General features: G+C 48.1%; 1 protein-coding gene across 3 annotated transcripts; it reads left to right on the plus strand.

The window, feature by feature from the left end:
- Positions 1–25,117, plus strand: ATP1A2 (ATPase Na+/K+ transporting subunit alpha 2). 3 transcript variants are annotated; one of them, XM_081026949.1, is made up of 24 exons: positions 1–139; positions 5,133–5,237; positions 5,482–5,541; positions 6,995–7,198; positions 7,669–7,782; positions 8,037–8,171; positions 8,854–8,971; positions 10,823–11,091; positions 11,952–12,150; positions 12,280–12,389; positions 12,546–12,680; positions 13,400–13,589; positions 13,717–13,892; positions 17,222–17,358; positions 17,811–17,961; positions 18,038–18,206; positions 18,442–18,596; positions 18,782–18,905; positions 19,105–19,250; positions 19,457–19,587; positions 22,028–22,129; positions 22,242–22,333; positions 23,341–23,391; positions 24,435–25,117. In XM_081026949.1, the coding sequence occupies exons 1-23, from the start codon at positions 128–130 to the stop codon at positions 23,367–23,369; spliced, it is 3,063 nt and encodes a 1,020-aa protein (XP_080883075.1). In that variant the 5' UTR covers positions 1–127; the 3' UTR covers positions 23,370–23,391; positions 24,435–25,117. The 3 variants fall into 3 exon arrangements, with proteins under 3 accessions (XP_080883075.1, XP_080883074.1, XP_080883076.1); XM_081026950.1 differs by adding an exon at positions 1,400–1,594 and having other exon boundaries at positions 38–139; positions 23,341–25,117; XM_081026948.1 differs by having other exon boundaries at positions 23,341–25,117.

Genomic DNA, 25,117 nt, shown 5'->3' on the forward strand with positions numbered 1-25,117 from the left:
GCCTATTTAAAGCTACCCTGTTGTTGGCCCGAGGTCTGGTTGCCTGGTCTCTGGCCCTCCCAGACCGCAGTGTGAAGCCTCCTGCTGATCTGTCCGGTCTAGACCCCCTCAGCCACTGAGCCCCAAGATGGGCCGTGGGGTGAGTATCCCCCAAAGAGTAAGGGTGACTTTGTGGGAAGAAGGGCTCTCTGGAGGCTGAGGGAGACTAGAGGGAAAGGATGAATGGGATAGGATGTGGAGGGAGAAGCATAGAAAAGCTGATCCGTGGGGTGGTTTAACTTGGAACTCAGTTTCCTAGCTACAAATTCGTGCGCAGGCCCACCGCTCATGCCCAAGTGCTTACCTCTTCAGCACCCCACAATCGGCCTCACAGCCCACCACACCCCCCCTCCAGCTCTCCCTCCACCCCACTCCGCATCTCTGTCCCTCCACTCTCAGTGCGTCCCCTAACCTCCCAGTGGAAGGGATATTTGGCACTATTGATCCTCCCTGCGTTTGCCACCCCCTGAAAACATTCATTTTTCTGGAAATCCCATCCTGAAAGGTTGGGGGTCCAATTACAGGTTAGAGAGGGGCAGGAGAGCATCTGCTCCAGAATCACCAAACAGTTCCGGACACCATCTCAAGGGTCTCTGAGTTCCTAGGACAGCTGAGAGGGGTGTGGGAAGAGTGATGCGCCCCCAGCTTCCATCCCAGCACCTCTGCAGATGTCCTCTGGGAACATTGTTCTGGCCATGGGCTTTGAGGACTTTCCAAGAGGCTGGAAAAAGCTGCCTCCCCATCCCCACCAGCCCACCCCTGCCTGTGTCATTCTGCAGCACTGGGTATGCCAAGGGGAATATTAACAACCATGGGAGGCAGGGGAGGCACCAGGCTTTGGATACTTGGAAATGAAGCTTCCATATGGAGGAAAGTGACCCAATCCTTTTATACACTGTGTGTACTACCTTCCTTTGTGCAATGCTGGGCGTGGATGGAAAGAGCCAAGGAGCTAGGGGGGGTGTCAAGGAAAAAGGGGGCCTGTGGGGAGTTTCTGAGCCCAGGAAGGGTCAGGCAAGGACATGTTATTGCACTGAGTTTAGCAACTGGGAAAACTCCAAGCGTGGACACCAGGGTTCTTGAGCTAGGGTGGGAGCTATAAATAGAACGTCTGCGCCCGTGGCACCTGCAACCCATGTGCTCTCCATAAGCTGGAACTGATACAGATATTCATGGATTAACAACCGAGTTGGTGTCTCAGGGGGCGTGTGTGGGCATCAATTTACTGTGTGGGGTTGTTTGAGGGTCTGTGAGAAGCTGTCTCTGAGGAGGCGCTTTATGGAGGAAGAGGTGACAACCATGGGAAAATACGCTGTCTTGGGATCTTCAGACTGCACCTTGGCATCTCTTGTTTCCCGAGGGAAAGGGAGTCCCAGATGAGTTACAAGACCTCTGAGGAGAGGCCAGGTGACCCTCCACTCCCCCATCACAAGTGAAGAGGAGGGATGTAGCCTTCTCCCCTGCTCCACCATAGAACAAAGTGGACTCAGCTCAAGATGTCCTGCTTGGGAAGCCATTTGACCTTGACTTCTTCAGGGGGTCCCAACTGCTTGGGGTATGTGCTTCTTCCCCAGCATCCATAAAATCCCCTTCCCTGCCACCCCCAGTAGCAAGTCAGGGAGGAGATCCAGTTCTGCTTGGACTGAGAGGCTGGGTGAAGTGGGCAGACTTAGGGCTGAAGCTTGGAGTTCAACCTACCAAGAGACCATTAAGGAGGGAAAGCAGCCCCATCCCCCACCCTCATCCTCCTCCGCCCTCCTCTGGGACTCATTTTGCCCCCATCCCTTTTTCCCCCTGCATCTTACCTCCAAAGCAAGGCCTAACTGTCACCCCATCACACTGTGGCCATGAAGGACAGCGTGGGAGCTGGGGGAAGGGACGGCACTGGTGGGAGGGAACCGGCCAGCTCCAGCTGCCACCGAGAGGCTGCAGTGGGGGGAGCAGTGGCTGATTTCCAGCTTCCCCCACTCTGTCCCAGCCTCTGGCTTCCTAAGAAAGAACTCTCTGTTCTCCTTTAGCATTTAAGCCCCGACTGGGACTTGTGGTTGGGGGAGGGAGGAACAGGGTTGGGGGAGTGGTCCTTGCTTCCTCTCTTTCTTTCTTGCCTGGGCAGCCTGCTGGCCCCAAATCTTTGCAGGTTCCTGGCGACAGAGGCTGAGATTCTTGCCAGGGCAGAGGGAGGGGGAAGGGACCAGAGGCTGAGATCCTTGTCAGGGCAGGAGGAGGGGGAAGGGGCCGTGTGTCCCAAGCTCTGTGCCTGCCTGCAGGAGGACAGGGTGGGGGCTGAAGGAAGGGGGGCTGCATAGGGCTACTAGTTCAGCCACCATCCAACACGCCCCAAGTGCGTGGGCTGGAAATTTTTTAAAACCATGCATTTGATTCTAAGCCTCATGAACTTTATTTTACACCTGAATGTACAGAAATTCTCAGGCCTCTGCTCATTTGCCCCAGCTGCACTCTTCCTCTGTGCACAAGCCTGGTTCCTGCCTCACTGAAGCTTGTGTAGCCCGATTGTTTGCCTTTCATCCATTTCTCAGCCCTGTCCCACCAAGGACATAGTTCATGAATTCATGAATCCAAAGCATTTCAATCCATTCAATGAACTCCCTTAAGTCACCTGTGGAAGGGAAAGGGGCCCTCTCCACTCCTCTGTGGGGCTGCTTCAGGATCCCCAAGGTAATCAGCCTTTAAGAAGCCAAAAATACAGGTCTGACAATTAAGTTTGCAAACTTGTTGCAATGATATTGTTAACCTTTTTTTTTATATCAGAGGGATTATTCATTATGAATTTGTACCAACTGGATAAACAGTTAACCAAGTTTACTATTTAGAAGTGCTGAAAAGGCTGCGTAAAAAAGTTAAACGACCAGAACTTTTCGCCAACAATTCATGGCTCTTGCATAATGACAATGCACCAGCTCACACGGCACTGTCTGTGAGGGAGTTTTTAGACAGTGAACAAATAACTGTATTGGAACACCCTCCCTACTCACCTGGCCCCCAATGACTTCTTTCTTTACCTGAAGATAAAGGAAATATTGAAAGGAAGACATTTTGATGATATTCAGGACATCAAGGGTAATACAATGACAGCTCTGATGGCCATTCCAGAAAAAGAGTTCCAAAATTGCTGTGAAGGGTGGACTAGGTGCTGGCGTCGGTGCATAGCTTCCCAAGGGGAGTACTTTGAAGGTGACCGTAGTGATATTTAGCAATGAGGTAGCACTTTTTCTAGGATGAGTTAGCGAACTTAATTGTCTGACCTCTGTATACTTGACTCATGGATGTGTCATATGGGGATAAATGCAAACTTTAGTGTCTAAGAGAACACGGTATCCACTCTCACTGCACACCTCCTCCTGTCCTGATGTCACCGGTGACTCCTCCCTCTCCAGGGGCTGAATTCATGCCTACGATCAGGGCAGCTGCTGCATTCCTAGGATTGCTCCTGACTCTGGTAGGAAATAAAGGCATTTTCATGGAGTACAGAGGGTTTTTAGGGCAGTGAAACTCTTCTGTATGGTACTGTGATGGTGGATCCATGTCATTACACATTTGTCTAGACCAGTAGAATGGACAATACTAAGAGTGAGCCCTAGTGAAAACTATGGACTTTGGGTGGTAATGATGTGTCCATGTAGGTTCATAGACAGAAACAAGTGTGCTACTCTGGTGGGGGACATTGATCGTGAGAGAGACTGCATACATGGGAGTAGGGGTATATGGGAAATCTCTGCACTTTCTGTTCAGTTTTGCTGTGAACCTAAAACTGCTCTAAAAGAAACACTTTATTTTTTAAAAAATTGCATTATCCTGCATAAAAAAAAGCAAATACCTTGGCCATATGTCCCATCCAGATACCTGTACCTTATGTAAAAAAAATTAATTACACCATAGTATAGAAAAGCTCTTCTCTCAACATTCAGCACAGAGGCAGCCCCTGAGACAAGGACATGATATCTTGAGAAAAGAGGAGGACAGGGGTCTGGGGAGGAAGAGGGAGTGAAAAAGCACTTGTCATGGACACCCCAGGCCTTCCCCAACCCCACTCCTATCCTGTTACCCCAAGACAGCCTCCCCTTAGAAAAAGAAATTTCCCACTCTCTCCTCCAGATGTTCCCTGTGAGACCTCGGAAGCCTGGTGGTGGTGAGGATACCACAGGCCCTGAAGAGGAAGGGGAAATTGGTGGCCTCATGAGGCTCCTGCTAAAATATTTACTTGACTTCACCGAAGGACCCAGGAATGCCTAGACTTAAGAACTATACGCATTTTAGTTTTAGATTTATCCTCAGAGACAATTTCTTTTATTTTGGGACAAATGGGACCCAGTTGTCTTCTTATCTAGTTGTGCTTTGGGACCACAAGTTCTGCAAACTGCTTCTTGTTGGATAGTGGGCAGGCCTGCCCAGCAAGATGGAGAGGACTCCCAGCAAATTCCATGTCCCCATTTCCTGGACATGCTCTGACCCTCCCAACTACTAACTTCTCTCAGTCCATGAGCCCTGCTCATTCCATTTCCACATGCCACTACTAGGCCCTGTGGTTCCACATCCTCTTCTAGACACTTCCCTGCCCTGATCCCTGGCTCCTCAAAGACTCTTATTTCCCTAAATTCTTAACTGTCTCTACTCTTCTCTGAGTAAAGTAGCCATAGTGTTGGGACAGAGACATCCCTATAGGTCACTTCCACCCTTCACTGGTTCCTCAGTCCTTCTCACCCCTTTCCAGGATTCTAAATGGTGTAAGGTAGTTGTTTAAAGTTTTTGTTTATTTTGGTTTGTATTTAGCTGCAGGGTTCTTTCAACAAACAAAATCTTAGCAAAAGCCTAACTACTAAACAACTAATGGTGGGTTGCTGAGTCTTTCAGCCTTCCCTGAAATTCAAACATAGAGCCCAATGGCTTTGCCAATTGTTTGCAAACTGAGGGCCTGGTGTCCCTTCCACTCTCTACGCCTTCTCTTCCCCTGGAAGGATCACTGCTTTGAATCCATTGCCCCCACTCCCAATGCCTGGGCTCCCTGCTGTGAGATAGGAATAGAGGCTCCAGCCTCCATCCTTCCTGACTCTCTGGGCTCTCCCTTCCTCCTGCAGGCTGGACGTGAGTACTCTCCTGCAGCCACCACTGCAGACAATGGGGGTGGCAAGAAGAAACAGAAAGAGAAGGAGCTGGATGAGCTAAAAAAGGAGGTGGCCATGGTAAGGCCCATAAGCCTGCCCAGCAGGGCCATGAAAAGGGGTCCGATGGTGGGAGAGATGCCCCACAGCTCTGATGCACTAAACTCATTCCCACCTTTTCCATGTCCTTGCCTCACCCCTCTGTCCCTTGGTGCCCTCACATGCATTCTACACACACACACACACACACACACACACACACACACACACACACACACACACACTTAGCCTCCCTCCGCAAAGTAACTCAGCTTCCCTTCCCCAGGATGACCACAAGCTATCCTTGGATGAGCTGGGCCGCAAATACCAAGTGGACCTGTCCAAGGTGAGTGGAGGGACTCTGGGGAGATCACCAAAGAGGTGAGAGTATTAGCAGTATGTAAGGGACCTTACAAATATAATCCAACCCTCTTTACAGATGGGGAAATTAAGGCCCAGAGACAAGTGACTAGTTGGTGGCAGAGCCAGAACTAGAGCTCAGATCCCCTGCTTCCTAGTCTATATCTCTTTTTCTATGTACCTGAAAGCCAGGACTCCTTAGAACCCAGGCCCCAGAGGGCCTCTGGGCACGGCTCTCCCTCTACCCCAAGCAGCTTCAGTGATGCACAACCTCTCATGGGACTGACATACATGAAATTGTGGGTTGACTCATTATTATTCTTAAAGTAGTATGTTGGGGTCCTGCTATATATGAAGCACATGATAGATGCTTTACATACATTTCTCTAATCTTTACAATAACCCTGAGAGACAGATGCTATGGACGTCTTTCTTAGAGCAAGGATGCTCAGGGAGAGAGAGAGAGCAGCTTCCCAAGGTCAGCTTGATAGGAAGCAGCACAATACAAAGATCACTTTGAAAAACAAAAATTATTAATCAAAAATGTAGTGATGTAATCTCCTCTTGCAGGCCTTCCCTGATTGCCCTTTTGAAAATTCTATGCCCCCATTCTTTTTACCTTACTTTCTTTTCCTTAATAACACTTTTTACTCTCTGGCAGTAATATCTATTGATTGTGTGTCACCTCCCCTAGATCATAAGCTCCATAGGCAGGGGCTTTGTGGTACTTGTTCATCTGTGGGTCCCCAGAGCTGACAATAGAGCTGGCATGTAGTAGATGCTCAATCCACATTTATTAAAAGAATGAGTGGACAGATAGAAAGATAAATAAGAAGTAGACTCTGCCTTCAAGGAGCTCAAAAATCTAGTAGCAGAAAGAAATACAAACATTTAATTGTAGTGCCATATGATGAGTGCAGCTCTAGAATCATGCCTGCGGTACAATGGGATGCAGAGAGGGGCATCTGAACCAACCTGGGGTTAGGGGAACAGAGCTAGGTGAAGCTTTCTGGAGAAAGTGACGGGTGATAGCCAAAGCTCTGTGACATTGATGGTCAATAATGTAGGACTCTTTTTGAATCCTTGGTGATGTAGGGAATCTGGAAGAAAGATAGGAGGAACCAATTGAGATGTCTTTCCAGGGAGCCTTAACCAGGCTGCCTCCTGAGGAGATTATTGTGGGCCCAAATTGTGTCTCAATCCAATGATGACCAAAGAAGGGGCCACACTCAAAATCCTCTTCAGCCTTCAAGGTCTCCAGCACCCACTGCAAACACCACCTCCTTCATGTGGCCTCTCCTGATGGCCCCTCACCCCTTCCAACCAGGTGGGATTTTCCTCTCCACCTGGACATTATTCCCTGCCAACGAGCTTGTAGGAAGTGAGGGGCCAGTTTGGTTCTGGATGCGAGCTCCCACACTTCTTCTTGCCTCCCTCAGGGCCTCACCAACCAGCGGGCCCAGGACATTCTTGCTCGGGATGGGCCCAACGCTCTCACCCCGCCCCCGACAACCCCTGAGTGGGTCAAGTTCTGTCGCCAGCTTTTCGGGGGCTTCTCCATCCTTCTGTGGATTGGAGCCATCCTCTGCTTCCTGGCCTACGGCATCCAGGCTGCCATGGAGGATGAACCGTCCAATGACAATGTGAGCTGGAACAACTGACCCCTGGACCAGCCCATAACTTTGCCCTCCAGTGTAGTTGGGGGGCAGGGAACAAGACCCCAAGGTCACAGTGCTCTTTAGGCTGAAAAAGAGAGAGGCATATATATATATGTATCTCCAACACACACACGCACACACCCACACCCACACAATATCACTCATGAATGAGAAAGCCCCTCCCTGTTCCTTTACACTTAACTGGGCTTGTCTGTTTCCCTTGGTCTTCATTCATCCATTAGAGAAGTCCTAGTCCTGGGAACTTCCTAAGACTTTCTCTGCACTTTCCAATATTAGGAGGCTGGGGACGAGTAGATTGAGGGAGAGAGAGAAGGACTTTACCATTCTCACTCCCATTCACAGATAACAATGGCATTTAATGCTCGTCCTGAGTGGCAGCTGTCCCTTTAGTGTTGGGAGATGATCAGGTCCCTCAAACCCTTTCTCCTTACCAGCTATATCTAGGCGTGGTGCTGGCAGCTGTGGTCATCGTGACTGGCTGTTTCTCCTACTACCAAGAGGCCAAGAGCTCCAAGATCATGGATTCCTTCAAGAACATGGTGCCTCAGGTAGATGGCCGGCTGGGCCCTGAAATGGGGCATAAGGTTTCTGGAAGGCTCCGGCTCATCCCTTCTCAAGTCCTTGTGCTCTGAGATGGAAGCTTGGGCATCCTAGCTCTCCACGCTAGGACCTACTTTTGTTGTTAAGGGTGCAGAGCTTTTTCTCCTCCTTAGGTGGGTTGGAGAAGAGGTGGGAGACCAGCAGGATAGAAAAGTAGGGGTAGAGACAAATACTTCATGACATGCATGTGGCCTCTCCACAGCAAGCCCTCGTAGTGCGGGAGGGCGAGAAGATGCAGATCAATGCGGAGGAGGTGGTGGTGGGAGACCTGGTGGAGGTGAAGGGTGGAGACCGCGTGCCTGCTGACCTTCGGATCATCTCTTCTCACGGCTGTAAGGTGAGAAGGCTATGCCAGAGCAATTGGCTAGGTCTAAGAGAAAGGCTGAATAGACCTGAGAGGGACCCAGTTAAAGGTTTGAAGATTGGGAGACCCAAGTCCAAATGCCAACCCCTGTCCCCATACCTCCCAGCTGTACTTTTTCTCATATAGAGTGCATCATCTCCTTATACCTATGTGTGATTGTGCCCTGAGTATTTCTTTGATATATACTTTATAACCATCTTATATTGAATACCAATTATTGTTAGATGCTTTACATATATTCACATATGCCATGTAATTTAACTCTGTTAGAATGGTCTAATCATTCAGGGCTATTGCATGTGGCCACACAAGTTATGCCATGCACGACCCTAAGTGGTGCCATTTTCATAGACTATAGTGTTGGTGGCACATCCTGTAGTTATGCAATGCAGAGATTCTCGTTAAATTTCCCATTTTACAGATGAGTAAATGGAGGCTCTGTTGGTTAAGTACCTAGTTTAAGGTCACATAAGAAGTTAGGAAGAGCTGGGATTCCAAAGGACAATATCTGAGTAATGCTATAAATATGTGATGAGGACAAGTGCAATTTTGTCCCTTGTGTCATGGAGATTGAGTGCGATTAGAGTCAGGAGACAGCAGTGTGTGCAGGAGTGCATCTGGCAGTTTGATGACCACACCACCGCTTTCTCCCCAGGTGGACAACTCATCCCTCACGGGCGAGTCAGAGCCCCAGACCCGCTCCCCTGAGTTCACCCATGAGAATCCCCTGGAAACCCGCAATATCTGTTTCTTCTCTACCAACTGCGTGGAAGGTAAGGATCCTAGTCCTGGCAACCGTTGAGGGAGGAGTCTGAATTCTGAATACCCAGTCATAATTGGGGGCTGTGGCTGTACTTATTAAAAGCCCTGCTACAGAGGAGGGAATTGAGGGTTCCCTGAATATTACAGAAACAGTCCCTTCCAGAGAGCAGGATATTGGCTAGCGAGGCATGACACTGAAATAGTTACCTCTCCGCAAGAAGATTTCTGTTCTGTTCAGTCCAAGACTGAGCAAATTCCAAAGCCTTCAGGTGTTGGAACAAGACCCCCTACACACACACACACACACATACACACACACACACACACACACACCACACATCATACACATTCACACACAGTACACATCACACTCACACACAGTACATATCACACACACATCACACATATTAAAACTTATACACACATCACATACACATCACACTAACACACACAAATTTCATACACACACATCACACACTCATACACACAAATCTCACACACAAAAGAGATCACACACGCTCACACTCACACACGCCGCAAGCCAATCTTGAATTCTGGGCATCTTTGACTTAACTGATGCCTCCCATTTCTCCTGAGTCTGGGAGTAGCTGCCTCCTCCTATGGCCCTTGCTTTGATCAGAGCCCCAGGCTGGGGGAGGTGCCAGAAAGCTTCCATGTCAAGTAGACACTTGGGTCCTCCTTCAGGCTACATCTAGGACTATGCTTCAACAAGAGAAATTGTCATGAACAGGCTGCCCATTTTGCCCCCTTCCTGTTCTGGGTTCTAGAGAAGACCAGAGGCCAGCAAGAGCTCTCAGGGCTGCCACAACTTAGTGGCAGGAGTCTGAGCACAACTGAAATCTGTGCCTTCTGTGGTCATGCCAGTGAACTGAGTGTGGGTTGACTCAGAGAAGGAGTAGGGGGCAAGAGCTGATAAGAGAAAGAGGCCTGACCAGACCACGGGCCTCAGAAAGTGAGTCAAAGAAGTTTTGTACACCACCTCCACAACTTTCGCTTCCTGTTTTGTTGTTTCTCATCAGTGTATTATGTTTCTCTGGGCTTTTCCCTCCTTCAGCAAGTTGGAATTACAATGAAAACCTCCACACTTTAAATTTCCTAAATTTTTAATGCGCTAAGATTCTGAAGTTTGCTCTACATTTCCCACAGTTGTTAAAAATGCCTAGCAAAATATTTCCATTGCTTACTCTGAAATTGTCTTTGAAGAGAGAACAGGAAATGAATGGAACTAACATTCATCTTGAGTGCCTACTATGTGCCAGGCATTGGTCTAGGTTTATTACAGCACTATGTCATTTAATTACTAAACCAATCCCCAGAAACTCAAACAAGGATTCAAACTCAGGTTTAGCTGGTGCCAGCATGCATGCTCTTCCCATTGTCCCCCCTTCCCTCCCCTGAAGGCCCTTCTCATGTCTACTAAAGTGTCAGTAATTGGCTAGCTTTTATAGAGATTCATACCTACTGTTGAGAAAGAAAATCTGAAGACTACACGGAAAATCCATAAGTGCTTTACTTTGTGACTTTTGGATGGTAAGTATGAGATTGATTTTACTGAAATATTTCAGACCATATTTTTCTTTCACTTATTGAATCTCCTCATTTTGAATGTTGAAGTCATTTGCAAGGTTTTTCCTTAGACACAAACATCAGAGAAAATAATTTGCTATTGTACCGAGTTTGGGATTGATGATCAATGCAGGGAGAGTAAGCCAAGTGAGGCACAATCTGCTGAAACTCCAGGATCAGAGTCTTTGGCCTGTTTACTCTGGTATGGTTTTCTTTTCTCAGGAAGTAAGGCAGGACCCAGCGTTCCCAGCTTGATGTCCCCTCCTGTGTTGCAGGCACTGCCAGGGGCATCGTAATTGCCACAGGTGACCGGACGGTGATGGGCCGCATAGCCACTCTGGCTTCAGGCCTGGAGGTTGGGCGGACGCCCATAGCCATGGAAATCGAACACTTCATCCAGCTGATCACAGGGGTGGCTGTGTTTCTGGGCGTCTCCTTCTTCGTGCTGTCCCTCATCCTGGGCTACAGCTGGCTGGAGGCAGTCATCTTCCTCATCGGCATCATAGTGGCCAACGTGCCTGAGGGCCTTCTGGCCACTGTCACTGTGAGTGCTCAGGCTGAATTGCCACCGCGGGAGCATCTTGCTACCCTTTCCTCAAAAGTCTAGAGGCTCATTCTTTCTCAGCAATTTTGGCACTGCCAGCCCCTAAAATCACATGTCAGATTTTCATTTAATACTTGGCTTGGAGTTTGAGTCTGCAAAAGATCATTTAATACATGGCTCAGAGTTTGAGTCTGGAAAATCTCAGGTTGGGCTATTCCTTGGCACACAGTTTCTCTCCCCGAGCTTGTCATGGTCATCTCTTTTCACTACCCATGTAATATTCATCTGCCCCCTGCAGTTTGGAGCTCATCTTGGCCAACTCTTCTGTAAAGGCTCTCCCAAATGTCACCAGTGACTGACAAATCCAGTGAGATTTTCTCAGCTCCTACTCTTAACTCTGCTGCTGAAATAGATACTGCTGTCCACCTGCCTGGAATCCTCTCCTTCACTGATCACTGTGACATGTCACTATCCTGGTTCTCCTCTCCTCTGTCCCCAGCAATGTCTTTTTCTCTCTGACACTGATTCTCAGGCCTCAGCTCTCTGCTTTTCTCCTTACACCCTTACAGTGAGCCCAGTTTTTCCAGTGCCCATTCTGTGTGGGTGACTCTCATATCCCCACTCCCAGCTCTACTCTGGCCATCTCTGGAGCTCTAGCCAAATGTCTTCAACTCCCTACTGGACATTTCACTGAAATATATCCTCATGATCTTGGTTCATCTGCTCACACTTACATCCTACTCATGTTTGTGGAGTAAGATAGGATAGGAGTAGGAGGAAGGATAGAGCCATGCTCAGGTAAGATCATAGACATCTCTGTCTGAGGCTTAGCCTTGTTTATTCTCCTCTCTCTCTACCAGGTGTGTCTGACCCTGACAGCCAAACGCATGGCCAGGAAGAACTGCCTGGTGAAGAACCTGGAGGCGGTGGAGACACTGGGCTCCACCTCCACCATCTGCTCTGACAAGACAGGCACCCTTACCCAGAACCGCATGACTGTCGCCCACATGTGGTTTGACAACCAGATCCATGAGGCTGACACCACCGAAGATCAGTCTGGTAACTGGGAACCCCAGAGGGGTGAGGGGGACTGGAAGATGTCCAGAACACTGGATGGTGGGGTGGGGCAGGGGAGGTATGGGCTCTAAAGTGGAACTGAGCCTCTGGTTCTCCTTCATTTCCTCCCAGGGGCCACTTTTGACAAACGATCCCCCACGTGGACGGCCCTGTCTCGGATAGCTGGTCTCTGCAACCGTGCAGTTTTTAAGGGAGGGCAGGAGAACATCTCCGTGTCTAAGGTAGGGGGTCAGGATCGTCTCCATATCTTGCTCACTTTGCTGATGCCCAGCTTCCCCTCTCATACGCTATGGAGGTCTCTGGGGCTTCAGTGCCCTCTTCACTTGGTCCTCCATCCTTCCCCAACCCCAATGTGACATTGAATTCTCTTCTTGCAGAGGGACACAGCTGGTGATGCCTCTGAGTCTGCTCTGCTTAAGTGCATTGAGTTGTCTTGTGGCTCTGTGAGGAAGATGAGAGACAGGAACCCCAAGGTGGCAGAGATTCCTTTCAACTCCACCAACAAGTACCAGGTCTGGTCAGGGCACTGGGACAGGGGAAGGAGAGGGACAGAAGTGAGGGGTTGCACAAAACTGCGGAGGAGTCATCAATACGAAGAGTGGAGACATCTGAGCATCATGTCCTCTCACCCCTGCCTTATCCCCCAGGGCAGCCTGGGTGACTTACATGTCTGGTTGCCATTACCCTTTAACTCCCAAACCTTCATACCTTCCTAAAACGTGTTACCCTCTTGACTCTTATTCCCAGAGTTCCCCACCCTCTGGCCCCAGTCGACCAACCCTTCCATCCCATTCAATTGAAACATACTTCTTCTGAAATTTCCTTAGGGTACCTCTCAGCCTGTAGGCATCTGTTAAATGCCAAGAACATAGTCTCAGCCGTGTCCTGTGGTAAAGCCCCCCTGAGGCCAGTGTGGTGGGGGGGGATGCTGACAAGAGAGCCGTCCAGCCCCCGGCACAGTGTCTGTCTTACCTGATCTTAATTAATATTTGTTGAGTCAATTAATGTCTTATGGGAAGGTGACTCTCAGGTTACAGGGTTGGGACTATGAGGTCCAAACACCGCTCCACACACAGAGACTGTCCCTATACTAACAAGCATTGATGAGCAAGGGGTTATTTCATTAAGGGAGGGTTTCTTACCAGCCTCTGCTCTGTTTGAGGCCCCAAACTGGGTACTGGAGCAACCAAGACAAGTATGTCCCCCCTGTAACCATCTGTCCTCTCTCCAGCTGTCCATCCATGAACGAGAAGACAGCCCCCAGAGCCATGTGCTGGTGATGAAGGGGGCCCCAGAACGTATTCTGGAACGGTGCTCCTCCATCTTGGTGCAGGGCAAGGAGATTCCTCTGGACAAGGAGATGCAAGATGCCTTTCAGAATGCCTACATGGAACTGGGAGGACTGGGGGAGCGAGTGCTAGGTGAGGGGCCAGAAGCAATGAGCAGGGCTGAGAAAGTGATCTCCAAGCCTCAGTGGTTTCCCTGGGGTGAGGAGCTTTGGGGGTGCCCAGACAGCCACTTTGCTCAGTTCTCTCTGCGCCCCTTCAGGGTTCTGTCAACTGAATCTGCCCTCTGGAAAGTTTCCTCGTGGCTTCAAATTTGACACAGATGAGCTGAACTTTCCCACAGAGAAGCTCTGCTTTGTGGGGCTCATGTCCATGATCGACCCTCCCCGGGCTGCTGTGCCAGACGCTGTGGGCAAGTGTAGGAGTGCAGGCATCAAGGTAATGGCCTCACTTCCTCCCCTCCATCCTCTCTTTTCACATACCAAAGGTCAAAGGACTGCAGGGGCTGCTGGCCTGGGGACACCCAGGCCACTAGTGGTCTCCTTTCCCACTGATTGTGAGAAGCTGTTATCTACAAGGAAAGGTTCGTCACTGCCTTAGAGCGCTCACCCTCATCCCTTGTGCTCAGAGTGCCCCATGTCACACACCCATCCTCTCCCTCCCTGGCATGGCTCATTCTATTCTCATGTCAAGCCGATCTGGCACCCCTATCTTGGAGATAATGATAGTCCTACCCTTCCCAACTATTGCTTACTCTCTTTAGCCATTTGAGATGGGATTATCAGGCTCCTGTCAGCACTACTCACTTCCCCCAGAACCCTTATATTGGGTCCGGTCCTCATCCCACCCAGCACATCACTTCCAGGTTCTCTTATCCAAACACAGTTGTTTCTCAATAGCCATTCCCTCCTTGGTGCTATATTTGTTCTTCATTTAACAAATATTTATGGTTTACCAGCTGTGTATCAGGCACTGTTCAAGGTGCTGGAGTTCAATAAGCAAACAAACAAACCAATGTAAATTCCTTGCATCTTGGAGCTTACTTTCCTATTTCCAAGATACAGCTCTTTACCACTCCCCTTAACTTAGCTACTGGTGACATCACTTGCTCCTCTTTTTTCAGCCTCTCCCCTATTACTGCATAAGTTCAATTCAACCTGTCTACTCAGAGGTAGGTACTGTGCTAGGTGCTGAGGATAAGATGAGTAAGACCTCTGGAGCTCATGGTCTCTCAGGGGAAACAAATGCCTTTACAATTAACCACAGAACAATCATAATAGCTAGGGTAATTCAGTACCTACGATGAGATACTCTAATAATAAAAACAGGCAATTTTTTTGTGAACCTGTATGTGAATCAGGCAGTACTGTTAACATGAAACTTGTATAATCTCATAACAATTTTTTCCCCTCTTTTACAGAGAAGGAAACTGAGGCATAAAGTAACATGCCCAAGACCCCACAGCTAGTAAGTGGTAGGGGCAGGATTTTAGCCAAGGCAGTCTGCTATTTCTCAACCATCACACTAGATGACTTTTCTGTATATATGTGATTTCTGAACCCCATAGCACTTTGTCTCTAAGGTAAACACCAGTACCTTCATTTAAAAATAAAACAAGCTAAGACTCAAAATGGGTAAGTAGCTTTCCCAAAATAAAACTGCTGGTAAGAAGTGGATTGGCTATATGAAGCATGGCCTGCTTCTCTGGAAGGCATATGTTCCCACTGCTCGTCAAGTTACCGCTTGCCATGATCTGAACTATCATGGAGGCCTGGGGAAAGTACCTCCATGGGACGTTAGAGTAGGGAGAAATTAATTCTGTCTCAGGGAACTGGACAATGTTTTACAGAGGGCCTGACATTTGATCTGGGCCTCAAAGGTTGACAAGTATTTTGTAAGGCAGTGAGGGAGAGGAAGGCATGTGAAGAGCAGAGAACAGTATGTACCCTGCGTAGTTAGACTGTACTTGGTATGTGTGTGGGTTGCAGGGAAAGGTGGCATATGAGCATTGGGAATTGAGACTGGAACCTTGGGCCAGGACCAGTTGGAAGGACTTTGTTTAAATGCCAGACTTAGGCTTTATCCTGTAGTCTATAGAGACCCACAGATATCACAGGGCAAATTTAGCTTTCAGGCGGCTACCTGGATGGAGGGCCTGGATTTGGAGGAGAATTGGAGTCAGGGAGACAGGCAAGAGATTACTGCAATAATTCAGGCAAGGGATGGTGACCCAGATGAAGGCAGCAACAAAGGAGTGGAGGGGAGTCATTACATTCGAGAAATGTTTTGAGAACTTGGTGACCAAACTGGATATGGGAGATAAGGAAGATATAGGAGACAAAAGGTCTGAATGAATGAGGGACAGTTTCTAAGGCAGGAAGTAGAAGAGTAGGCTTGGTGGGGGTGGTGGGAATAAAGAAATGAGTCCAATTGATCTTGCATTTAAAGAGTCTGCAGGACACCGGGGGTGAGATGTTGCTGGGAAAGTTATAATATGATTTAGAGCTCAAGAAAGAGGGTCAGGACTGGATATTTGAGTCTAATTATCCCATGAGTGCAAAGTACAGACATACTAGTACGTTTTATTATATTGCCCAAGAGCAGGCAACTTAGCTAAACAAAATGGATGTCAAGACAGCAATACCATGAAGTAGCTCAGTTAAATTCTTGATAATTATAAATCGTAATGTTTAACGTTGCCTAGGCAAAAAGCATGAAGCACAGGTCAAGAAAAGGGAGGAGAATGAAACCCTGAGCCACACCAACATTTAGGAGCAAGTAGAGGAATAGGAACCAGTTATCAAGGGAGAGGGTGTTAAGACACAGCTAACATTTATTTAGTATCCACCTATCGTGTTTCCCCGAAAATAAGACCTACCCAGACAATCAGCTCTAATGCGTCTTTTGGAGCAAAAATTAATATGACCCGGTATCGTATCATATCATATCATATCATATCATATCATATCATATCATATCATATATCATATCATAGACCTGGTCTCATAGTAAAATAAGACCAGATCTTATATTAATGGATGCAAATGCTATCCTAATCCATCTCTGACCTCTTAACTGGCCTCTTAGATGCCAACCACCTTCCTCATCCAACTCCATCCATTCTGCAACATGACAATGAACATTGTCATTAGGGCAGAAATCACCTTCTTCTCACATCATGGAAGAATGTCAGTGGGGAGGGAAGGAGGACTGTCTCCCTGTCATCCTTGTTCTGTCCAGTTAGATTGCCTGCAGCAATTGGACACTAATTGGACACTAATATTGGACACTAAGAAAACCATGTCATAGTTCTGGCTCCCTGTGACCTTGATCAAATCACAGGCCCTTTCTAAGCCTTTGTTTCCTCATTGGTAACAGGAGGGGGATTTTTGGGTCCTTTTACCTCTGACAGCCTTGTATTCCATGAAATCTAAACTCCTAAACAACCTTTGAGGCTTCTCTTCCAAGGGACCCTTGTCAACATGTTTCTCTGTCATGGCAGCTTTCCTCCATTTAAGCAAACTATCTCTGATCCCCAGAACACAACTTGTCATTGTCTCTCCCCCTCATCCATTTATGCAAAGACAGACAGACAGACACACACACACACACACACACATACACACACACATACACACACAAACACACATTTCCATTATTTTGGCTGGCACCTAGTGGTCTTTTTTTGACTTTGGGAAAGGAATAGAAGGGGGCAGGGAATCTTAATACTGCTGTCTTTTCCCCTTTTTTTAACTTCTTCCTGCCAGGTGATCATGGTGACTGGGGACCACCCTATCACAGCAAAGGCCATTGCCAAAGGTGTGGGCATTATATCAGAGGGCAACGAGACTGTGGAGGACATTGCAGCCCGGCTCAATATCCCTGTCAGTCAAGTCAACCCCAGGTGAGGCCTTTTCAGGACCCCCTGGGGTTAACCACAGGGTGCCTGAGTCTTCCCTGGAGTATCAGGATAGCACCTCTGGGAACTTTACAGGCCTTTCCTCTGGTTCCTCAGTCCTGAGTGTGTTCAGGCTGTGCCACTGTTTAGCTGGGTGACTTTGGAGACATCAACTTTCCTCCTTGAGCCAAAATTAGGATCCTATCTACACTGCAACATGATGTGTATGAGATGTGTATGAGAAAACAAGCACACGGGTAGTAAACTGTGTTAACTGTGATGATGACATGGCGAGGATCTAGCATCACTTTCTCAGAGAAAGAAATGGGAGAAACAGGTCACTGGGCTTTGAGTGAGAGGAGGATGAGGCCCTGGGGGAGACCAGAGGCCCAGAGGCAGTCAGGAGAGACAGCAGGCTGGTTAGGCCCAGAATCAGCACCTCTGCCCCTGCACCCCAGAGAGGCCAAAGCGTGTGTGGTGCATGGCTCTGACCTGAAGGACATGACATCGGAGCAGCTGGATGAGATCCTCAAGAACCACACAGAGATCGTCTTTGCGCGGACATCTCCACAGCAGAAGCTCATCATTGTGGAGGGCTGTCAGAGGCAGGTGAGCAAGGCGGTGGGAGGCAGGGTCGGGCGTGTGCAGGGCCTTCACCATCCAGCTTGGCTGTACCTTCTCCTAGGGAGCCATCGTGGCGGTGACGGGCGATGGTGTGAATGACTCCCCGGCACTGAAGAAGGCAGACATTGGCATTGCCATGGGCATCTCAGGCTCTGACGTCTCTAAGCAGGCAGCCGACATGATCCTGCTGGATGACAACTTTGCCTCCATTGTCACAGGAGTGGAGGAGGGTGAGGAGGCTATGGGCTGGATGGTATCCAGAATGTCTGATGCCTGCACACCTGCTTCCTGTGCCTTTTACCCCAACCAGAGTCAACTCGGGATTCCAGGTGGCCATCAACCAGCTTTAGCTTCCCTCACACACAAAATCTTCCTCTCTCAGGAAGCTGAGCAGCCACACTTCCAGGGCTAGGGGTGGGGAATGGTCCCTCTAATCTTCCTGATGCCTTCAAAACCTCCACCCAGGCCGCCTCATCTTTGACAACCTGAAGAAATCCATCGCGTACACTCTGACCAGCAACATCCCTGAGATTACGCCCTTCCTGCTCTTCATCATTGTTAACATCCCCCTGCCTCTGGGCACCGTGACCATCCTCTGCATCGACCTGGGCACTGACATGGTGAGGCCCAGGACTGGAGTAGGGGGCAGGCAAGGCAATCACATGGGCAATATGGGCAGGGACGGGCAGCAGATGGAAAAAGAAAGGCACCCGGGGCAGCTGACCAGGCTGTGCTGGTTGAGGAGAAGACAAGCACAAGGCTCCCTTCCAATGCCCTCCTCTTCTCCACTCTCCACCTCACACAGGTCCCCGCCATCTCCTTGGCCTATGAGGCAGCTGAGAGTGACATTATGAAGCGACAGCCGAGAAACCCACAGACAGACAAGCTGGTCAATGAGAGGCTCATCAGCATGGCCTATGGACAGATTGGTGCGCTGGGCCCTGCGGCTCTGGAGAGAATCCCAGAGAATTCTTTCCCCAGCTTTTGGAGGGAGGAACCCCCAGCAAAAGTCCAGGACAGGGGCCAGCTTCCTCAGGGTCAGGGATATCCATCTCTGGCCCATCAGTACTGCCGCCCCTCCAGCTTCCTTCTCTGACCCAGGCCCTGCCTTTTGTTCACAACCCACAGGGATGATCCAGGCACTGGGCGGCTTCTTCACCTACTTCGTGATTCTGGCAGAGAATGGTTTCCTGCCCTCGCGACTGCTGGGAATCCGCCTTGACTGGGATGACCGGTCCACAAATGACCTGGAGGACAGCTATGGCCAGGAGTGGGTGAGTGGCGCTGTGTATATGCGCACTTACACATACAAGAGAGGGGCAGGCTAAACACCTGGCACAGGTGGCCAGTAGTGGCCAACTGGGATTGGGGTCTAAGGGTAGATTTTGTGCCCAGGGTTTAACAACGGCTCTGAACTGTACAATACTCTGGTCCTGCACTTTCCTCTCACACTATCACCTCTCTGCCCACCCTTCCCCAGACCTATGAGCAGCGGAAGGTGGTGGAGTTCACCTGCCACACGGCCTTTTTTGCCAGCATTGTGGTCGTGCAATGGGCCGACCTCATCATCTGCAAGACCCGCCGCAACTCAGTCTTCCAGCAGGGCATGAAGTGAGCATCCACCCTCCGGGCACCTGCGCACCCAGGCTGATTGGGCTCTGGGTACACTCACCAATCCACAGAGGCTCTCCTCACCCTCTGGGTCCAGTTCTGACAGGGTGACATCAGGTTTTAGTTACCCAGCTGTATATCCATAACCATGTTTGAAATAGATAAGAGAAGAAGGAGTGATATGATTTTCTGATGAGTTTTATTTTGCTCCTAAAATGTACTTTGTTAAGGTTTCCTTCTTCCTTCCTTCCTTCCTTTTCATCTTCTCCCCTTCCTTCCTTCATTCTTTCTTTTCTTTCTTCCTGCCTTTCTTCTTTCCTTCCTTCCTTCCTCCCTTCATCTCTTAATCTAGTGACACCCACCTCAACCCTTTGTCCAGCTCTAAAACACAGGATCTCCCATGCTCCTCTACACTTGTAGGTAGCTCTTGTCCTGTGGTGTTATCCTTGTAGGGCCTGAGTTGCTCAGTGTCAGGTTTAATGCCTTATTATTTGTGAGTTACCATGTGCCAGTCACCAAGGTAAGTGGTTCAAACACATCATTTAACCTCACAATAGCTCTATTAAGTAGGTATTATTTTCAATTTATGGATGAGACCCCAAAAAGTATAAACGATGTGGCTGAGGTCACCCCCCTGGTAAGGATTAACGCAGATCAGTTTCTAAAGCGCAAGCTCTTGACCACTACACTGAGTGGCTCACCTATCACAGAGTCTGGCACCTGGGAGGTACTTAATAACTACTCTGTGATTGTAGCGTGGGTGATAGTAAGTACTGAAGTTATCACGGCTGTTCCCTTTATTTTCTTCTACTGGAAACGATGGGCACAATTCACTAAGTGAGTGTTGTCACAATTTGTTAGTATGGGAAAAAATAAAGATGCCAAAACCTTGGTGAAGTTAATAGCATTTACGATCCTAGGGAGAGGAAAGTTAAAGTCTGTTAGATAAATAAAGGTAACATGAAGGAAGGCGATTCCAGTGAGCTAAAAGCTCTAATGGGGAAAGTGCAGTAGGAAGAGAACAAGGAGCAGAAAGTCCAAGAAATTGGGTACAGTTCTGGGCCAGAACCTACTGTGCAGTGCATGCAGGCCACAGGAAGGTGGGAACATAACTGGTTAATCCAGTTATGGGCTGAACATAATCCAGCCCATTCAAGAGGCAAATGGAAAAGAAAAAGTCAGGCTGGGTACAAAAGAGTATTAATACCTACAAGTCACCTGGCCAAAGGCAGCCTCAGCACCTCGGGCCCCACCTGGGGTCCCTGCACCTCAGGGGTCCTCCTAGATGCTATTTGTATTGTTCAAAAAATGTTATGGAAATCAAGCACTTACCTGTGAGAAGGCTCCTAGACCCACTTAAGTGTCATTCTTAAGCAGAAGCCTAGGTATAAAGTAAAGTGAACAATGAGTAGTTCTGTTTGGAATCTAGGTATGTGTGTAATTACTTTTAAATGGGGAAATATATTCAATACTTAGTAACAAAGGCAGTTTGAGAGACAAAAATCAATTAAAATGTGACTATTATAGAAGAAAAATAGAGAGGTCTTTAGTGAGTGAAAAATTTGGTAAACAATGGCTTAAGCCATAAATAGGTGAAGTGCATGTTATAAAGGTTAAGTAATATGACTGAGAATTTTCCATGTTTGAGAGCTTTCCACATATTGTCTCCCATGATTTTCACAGCAATCCAATGATATAAAAGAAATATCTTCATTTTACGGAGAAGAAACATGAGTCTCAGAGAAGTTAAGAAATATTGCTTATAACCAAAAGCTAGTAAGTGGCAGCAATGGGACTAGACACCACCTGACTCCAGAAACTGCCCTCAGAGCCTTTTTCTATCTTGCTTTTCAATCCTGACATAGGAAACATAAGTGATCACTCAATCTTCAGTGAGCTCTCCCTCTGCTAAGTACTTTACAAATGTTCTCTTCTTTATTGAATATCTACAACCAACAGCTACCAGGGACTGTAGGAGATACTGAGAATGTAGAAAACATACATGGGCTCTGAACTGAAGGAGCTTTCTCTGCATCTTGCTCGGGAGATGAGACTTCACAGACCATTTGTCTGGAGCAGTAACACGATTATAAGATGCCTAAGGGCAGGCCTCCAGAAGAAAGCTTGTGTTGACCACAGCATCTCCAGAACAGAGCACATAACTCAACACATAAGAAACATTTATTTAACAAATGAATATATGTGTTATAGACAACAATCAAAGGTAAAATCAATAAGCATAAAAATTAAAAAAAATCTTTCTGAGGTTACACAACTATGAGAAGAGGGTGTCTGCAGAGGGCACAGAAGATGTCATTTATGACCCTACCTTCAGAGTTCTTCTTGCTTCTTTCCCTTCCACCACCAGGGGTTTCCCTGGATCTCTACCTCCTTGCCCTCCCTTCAGATGCTACCTATCCTCCTTTCTTTATCTTTCCAGGAACAAGATTTTGATTTTTGGACTCCTGGAGGAGACAGCGCTGGCCGCCTTTCTGTCCTACTGTCCAGGCATGGGTGTGGCCCTCCGCATGTACCCGCTCAAGTGAGTGTCTCTTTAGAAGGGCACCTTCTAGGATCCAAGTTATGGTCCATTCAAATCCTCTTTTATGTAACCAGCCTCTAATATTCCTAACACTCTGCTCTGCTTCTTTCAGGGTCACCTGGTGGTTCTGCGCCTTCCCCTACAGTCTCCTCATCTTCATCTATGATGAGGTCCGCAAGCTTATCCTGCGACGATATCCTGGGGGTAAGTACCTCCACACCTCACCCCACCCCCAGCAGATGCAACCCCCACTGCTGGCTACCCCTCCAGGCCTTCCAACCTAAACTCCATTACAACCATAGAGCCCTGCTCCTTTCCTCAGTGCGCTCAGATCCTGGGGTCCCAGGTCCTAGGAGCCCTGACTCTGTTGAGCCTGGTCTCCACACCTTCTTCCTCTCAAATTCTGGTACCACCTAACACCAACTGGTCTCTGAGGCCCTACACCTTCTACCCGGAATCACAGAACATCAGAATTAGAAAGGACCTTGATGTCATCTGATCCCACTTCCATATTTTACAGCTAAAGAAAGGCAAAGAGGTGAATTTATTTGCTCACGGTCATAAACCAAGGAGCAGCAAAACTGACACTAGAACCAAGGCCTCCTGATTCCCAAGCATCAACCAAATGGTGTTTGTTTGTTTGTTTGTTTGTTTGTTTGTTTGTTTGTTTCCGACAAGCACTTTGATCACTTACTGGAGGTTGAGAAAGGATGGCTTACAAACAAACATGGTCCATGGATAGTGTTTGATTTGCCCTGCCATATATTGCGCAGGTGTTGTTGTTTTTTTCAATTGGCCCAATACCTAAAATTTGGGGGCTTTCACATAAAATCCAAATTTCTGACTTCTGAAAAATTACTAGAGCTGCCAACCCCACAGCCACAATTCTGTTCAGCAACAACAGGTGGCTGCTTCTTTAGAAACTCATTTCTTTCCTGAATAACTGCTGTAGGCATTTGTATTTTCACCCCCACCTACTCTAGGCCAACCCTTCACTGTGCTAAATACAAGTCCCTCCTTTTCCCTAATTTATGACCCCAGCTCACTGGGTTTCCTCCCCTTCCCTTTTCACCTGCCTACCGCTACTTCCCTCAGCCTCCTTTCCCAGGTTCCTATCTACCTGGCCTCAACCACCCAAGCACCAAGAGGAGATTTACTTTTTGCCTGCTTTTAAGCTCACTTTGTAACCCCCACCCCGATCTCTTTAACAGGCTGGGTGGAAAAGGAGACATACTACTGAGCCGGTTGGAAAGAAGAACCAGGCATGGGAAAGATGGGATGCCCTGGAGGTGTTAGGGGATGGTGATGGGGAGGGGTGAAAAAACTGGAGTAGTTTTTAGGGGAAGATTTGGAGAGAGAGAATGAGGTAACTCAGCAGGCTAAGTTGGGAGGAGTGGGTAAATAAGCTGGGCATGATTGCCCCAGAGACCTTACTCTAAGCCATCAAATTAGGCCCCTCTCCAGATCCTGCTCCACCCCACTCTACTATGTTGTCTATTTTTATGAGGAATTGAAGGTCACCCTAGCCCTCCCCATTCCCTTTCCCTTCACCCCCACCTCCCACTAGAACAGATTAACAGGGGATTAGCAGGGACCTGTCTAACCGGAAGGAGGGAAACTATCTCAGATCACCAATGTCCATCTCTCCAGCCTCATCCCACTTCCCACCTTCACCCTTGGTTTGCTTCCTGCCTGCCTCTGTCCCCTGCTTCCCTCTCCAACCTGGAAATTACAAATGGTTCCTCCTGGTGAGGCCAGAAAGGGAAGCTGGTTGGAGACACCAGCTTATTTCCTAGTCAAAGCTAGTTATGAACCTCTAGCGGAGAGCTGGACAGACAGGTGGTGGGGAGGGGGTTGGGGTATGGTGGAGGAGGTGAGACAAGAAAGGAGAGTATCAATGACACGGCATTTGACATGTGGAGTCTCCAGATAGAAATCTGGGCTCCAGCTCTGTGTCCCGCTCGTTTAGTGTGCCCTGCCTGCAAACCAAATTCAAATGTCATCAGAGTAGCAGTAGAGGCAGGACAAGAAGGCAATCTGGAGAGCTTCGCTGAGATCTCACATTCATGTGCCACAAAGTTCCCATTGACCCTTGCTTTGTGGTTTGTTTTGTCCATGAGGCCCAGATGTTACAGATGCTCCAACTCTCTCAATCGCACATGCTTGGTAACACACACCATTTAGAATGCTAACAATTTAGAAATTCTACGTTGTTCCAAGAGGGATAGCTACCACCAGTTCATTCCCTGCCCCTCTTATCTCCTTCCCCTTCATGCCCACGCTAATGAATCTGCCTCGTTTCTAGGCACTGCCAAACCAGGAGTTCCCTGGCCAAAAGTTGGAAGTGGGCTGTAGATGTTCCCAGAACCTTCCTGTCTTCCAGGGACATGCAGAATCAGCTTTAGTCATGAATGTGGTCAGAATCTCTGGACAAAAGAGAAAGCATTAGGAGACCTGCCTTTGACCTCTCAGTCAGCAGGGCTATCCCTCCCAGGCAAATGCCCTTCATGTTGATGTTCATTGTGACCACTTTCCCTGAGATGGCAGTGGTTTCTGGTTCCTATGGAAGATACTTTTCCTTCCCTTACCCCCTCCTCTGAACCTAACACTTCTTTCTGCTCTGCAGGCAGCTCTGCCCATTCTCTAAGACTGGCTTAGAAGGCATTGGGAATGTTCTGCAGAGAGAGATCTAGGTAAACAAAGCAAGTTAGAGACGCCTAAGGAAAATGGAAGACCTAAGGCAGAAAGCAAGGAAGCACAAAAGATAAATGTTAGGTCAGGCCCCTAAGCCACCTCCCAAGGTCTGTTACTTCATTACCCTGAATTTTACTTTATCAGAAGTACCTTGAAAAAAGTGAGTCATTGCCTTGGGCTTAGAAAATTAAGTGGAAAATCATAGTAATTTGGGCCTTATTAATTTGAGATTTATTGACTGTGAACAAAAGTTTATCTTTGCACAATCAATAAAAATGGCATTTGTTTAGTAAA

The sequence above is a fragment of the Rhinolophus hipposideros genome (assembly GCF_964194185.1).
Source record: "Rhinolophus hipposideros genome assembly, chromosome: 19".
Lineage (NCBI taxonomy): Eukaryota > Metazoa > Chordata > Mammalia > Chiroptera > Rhinolophidae > Rhinolophus > Rhinolophus hipposideros.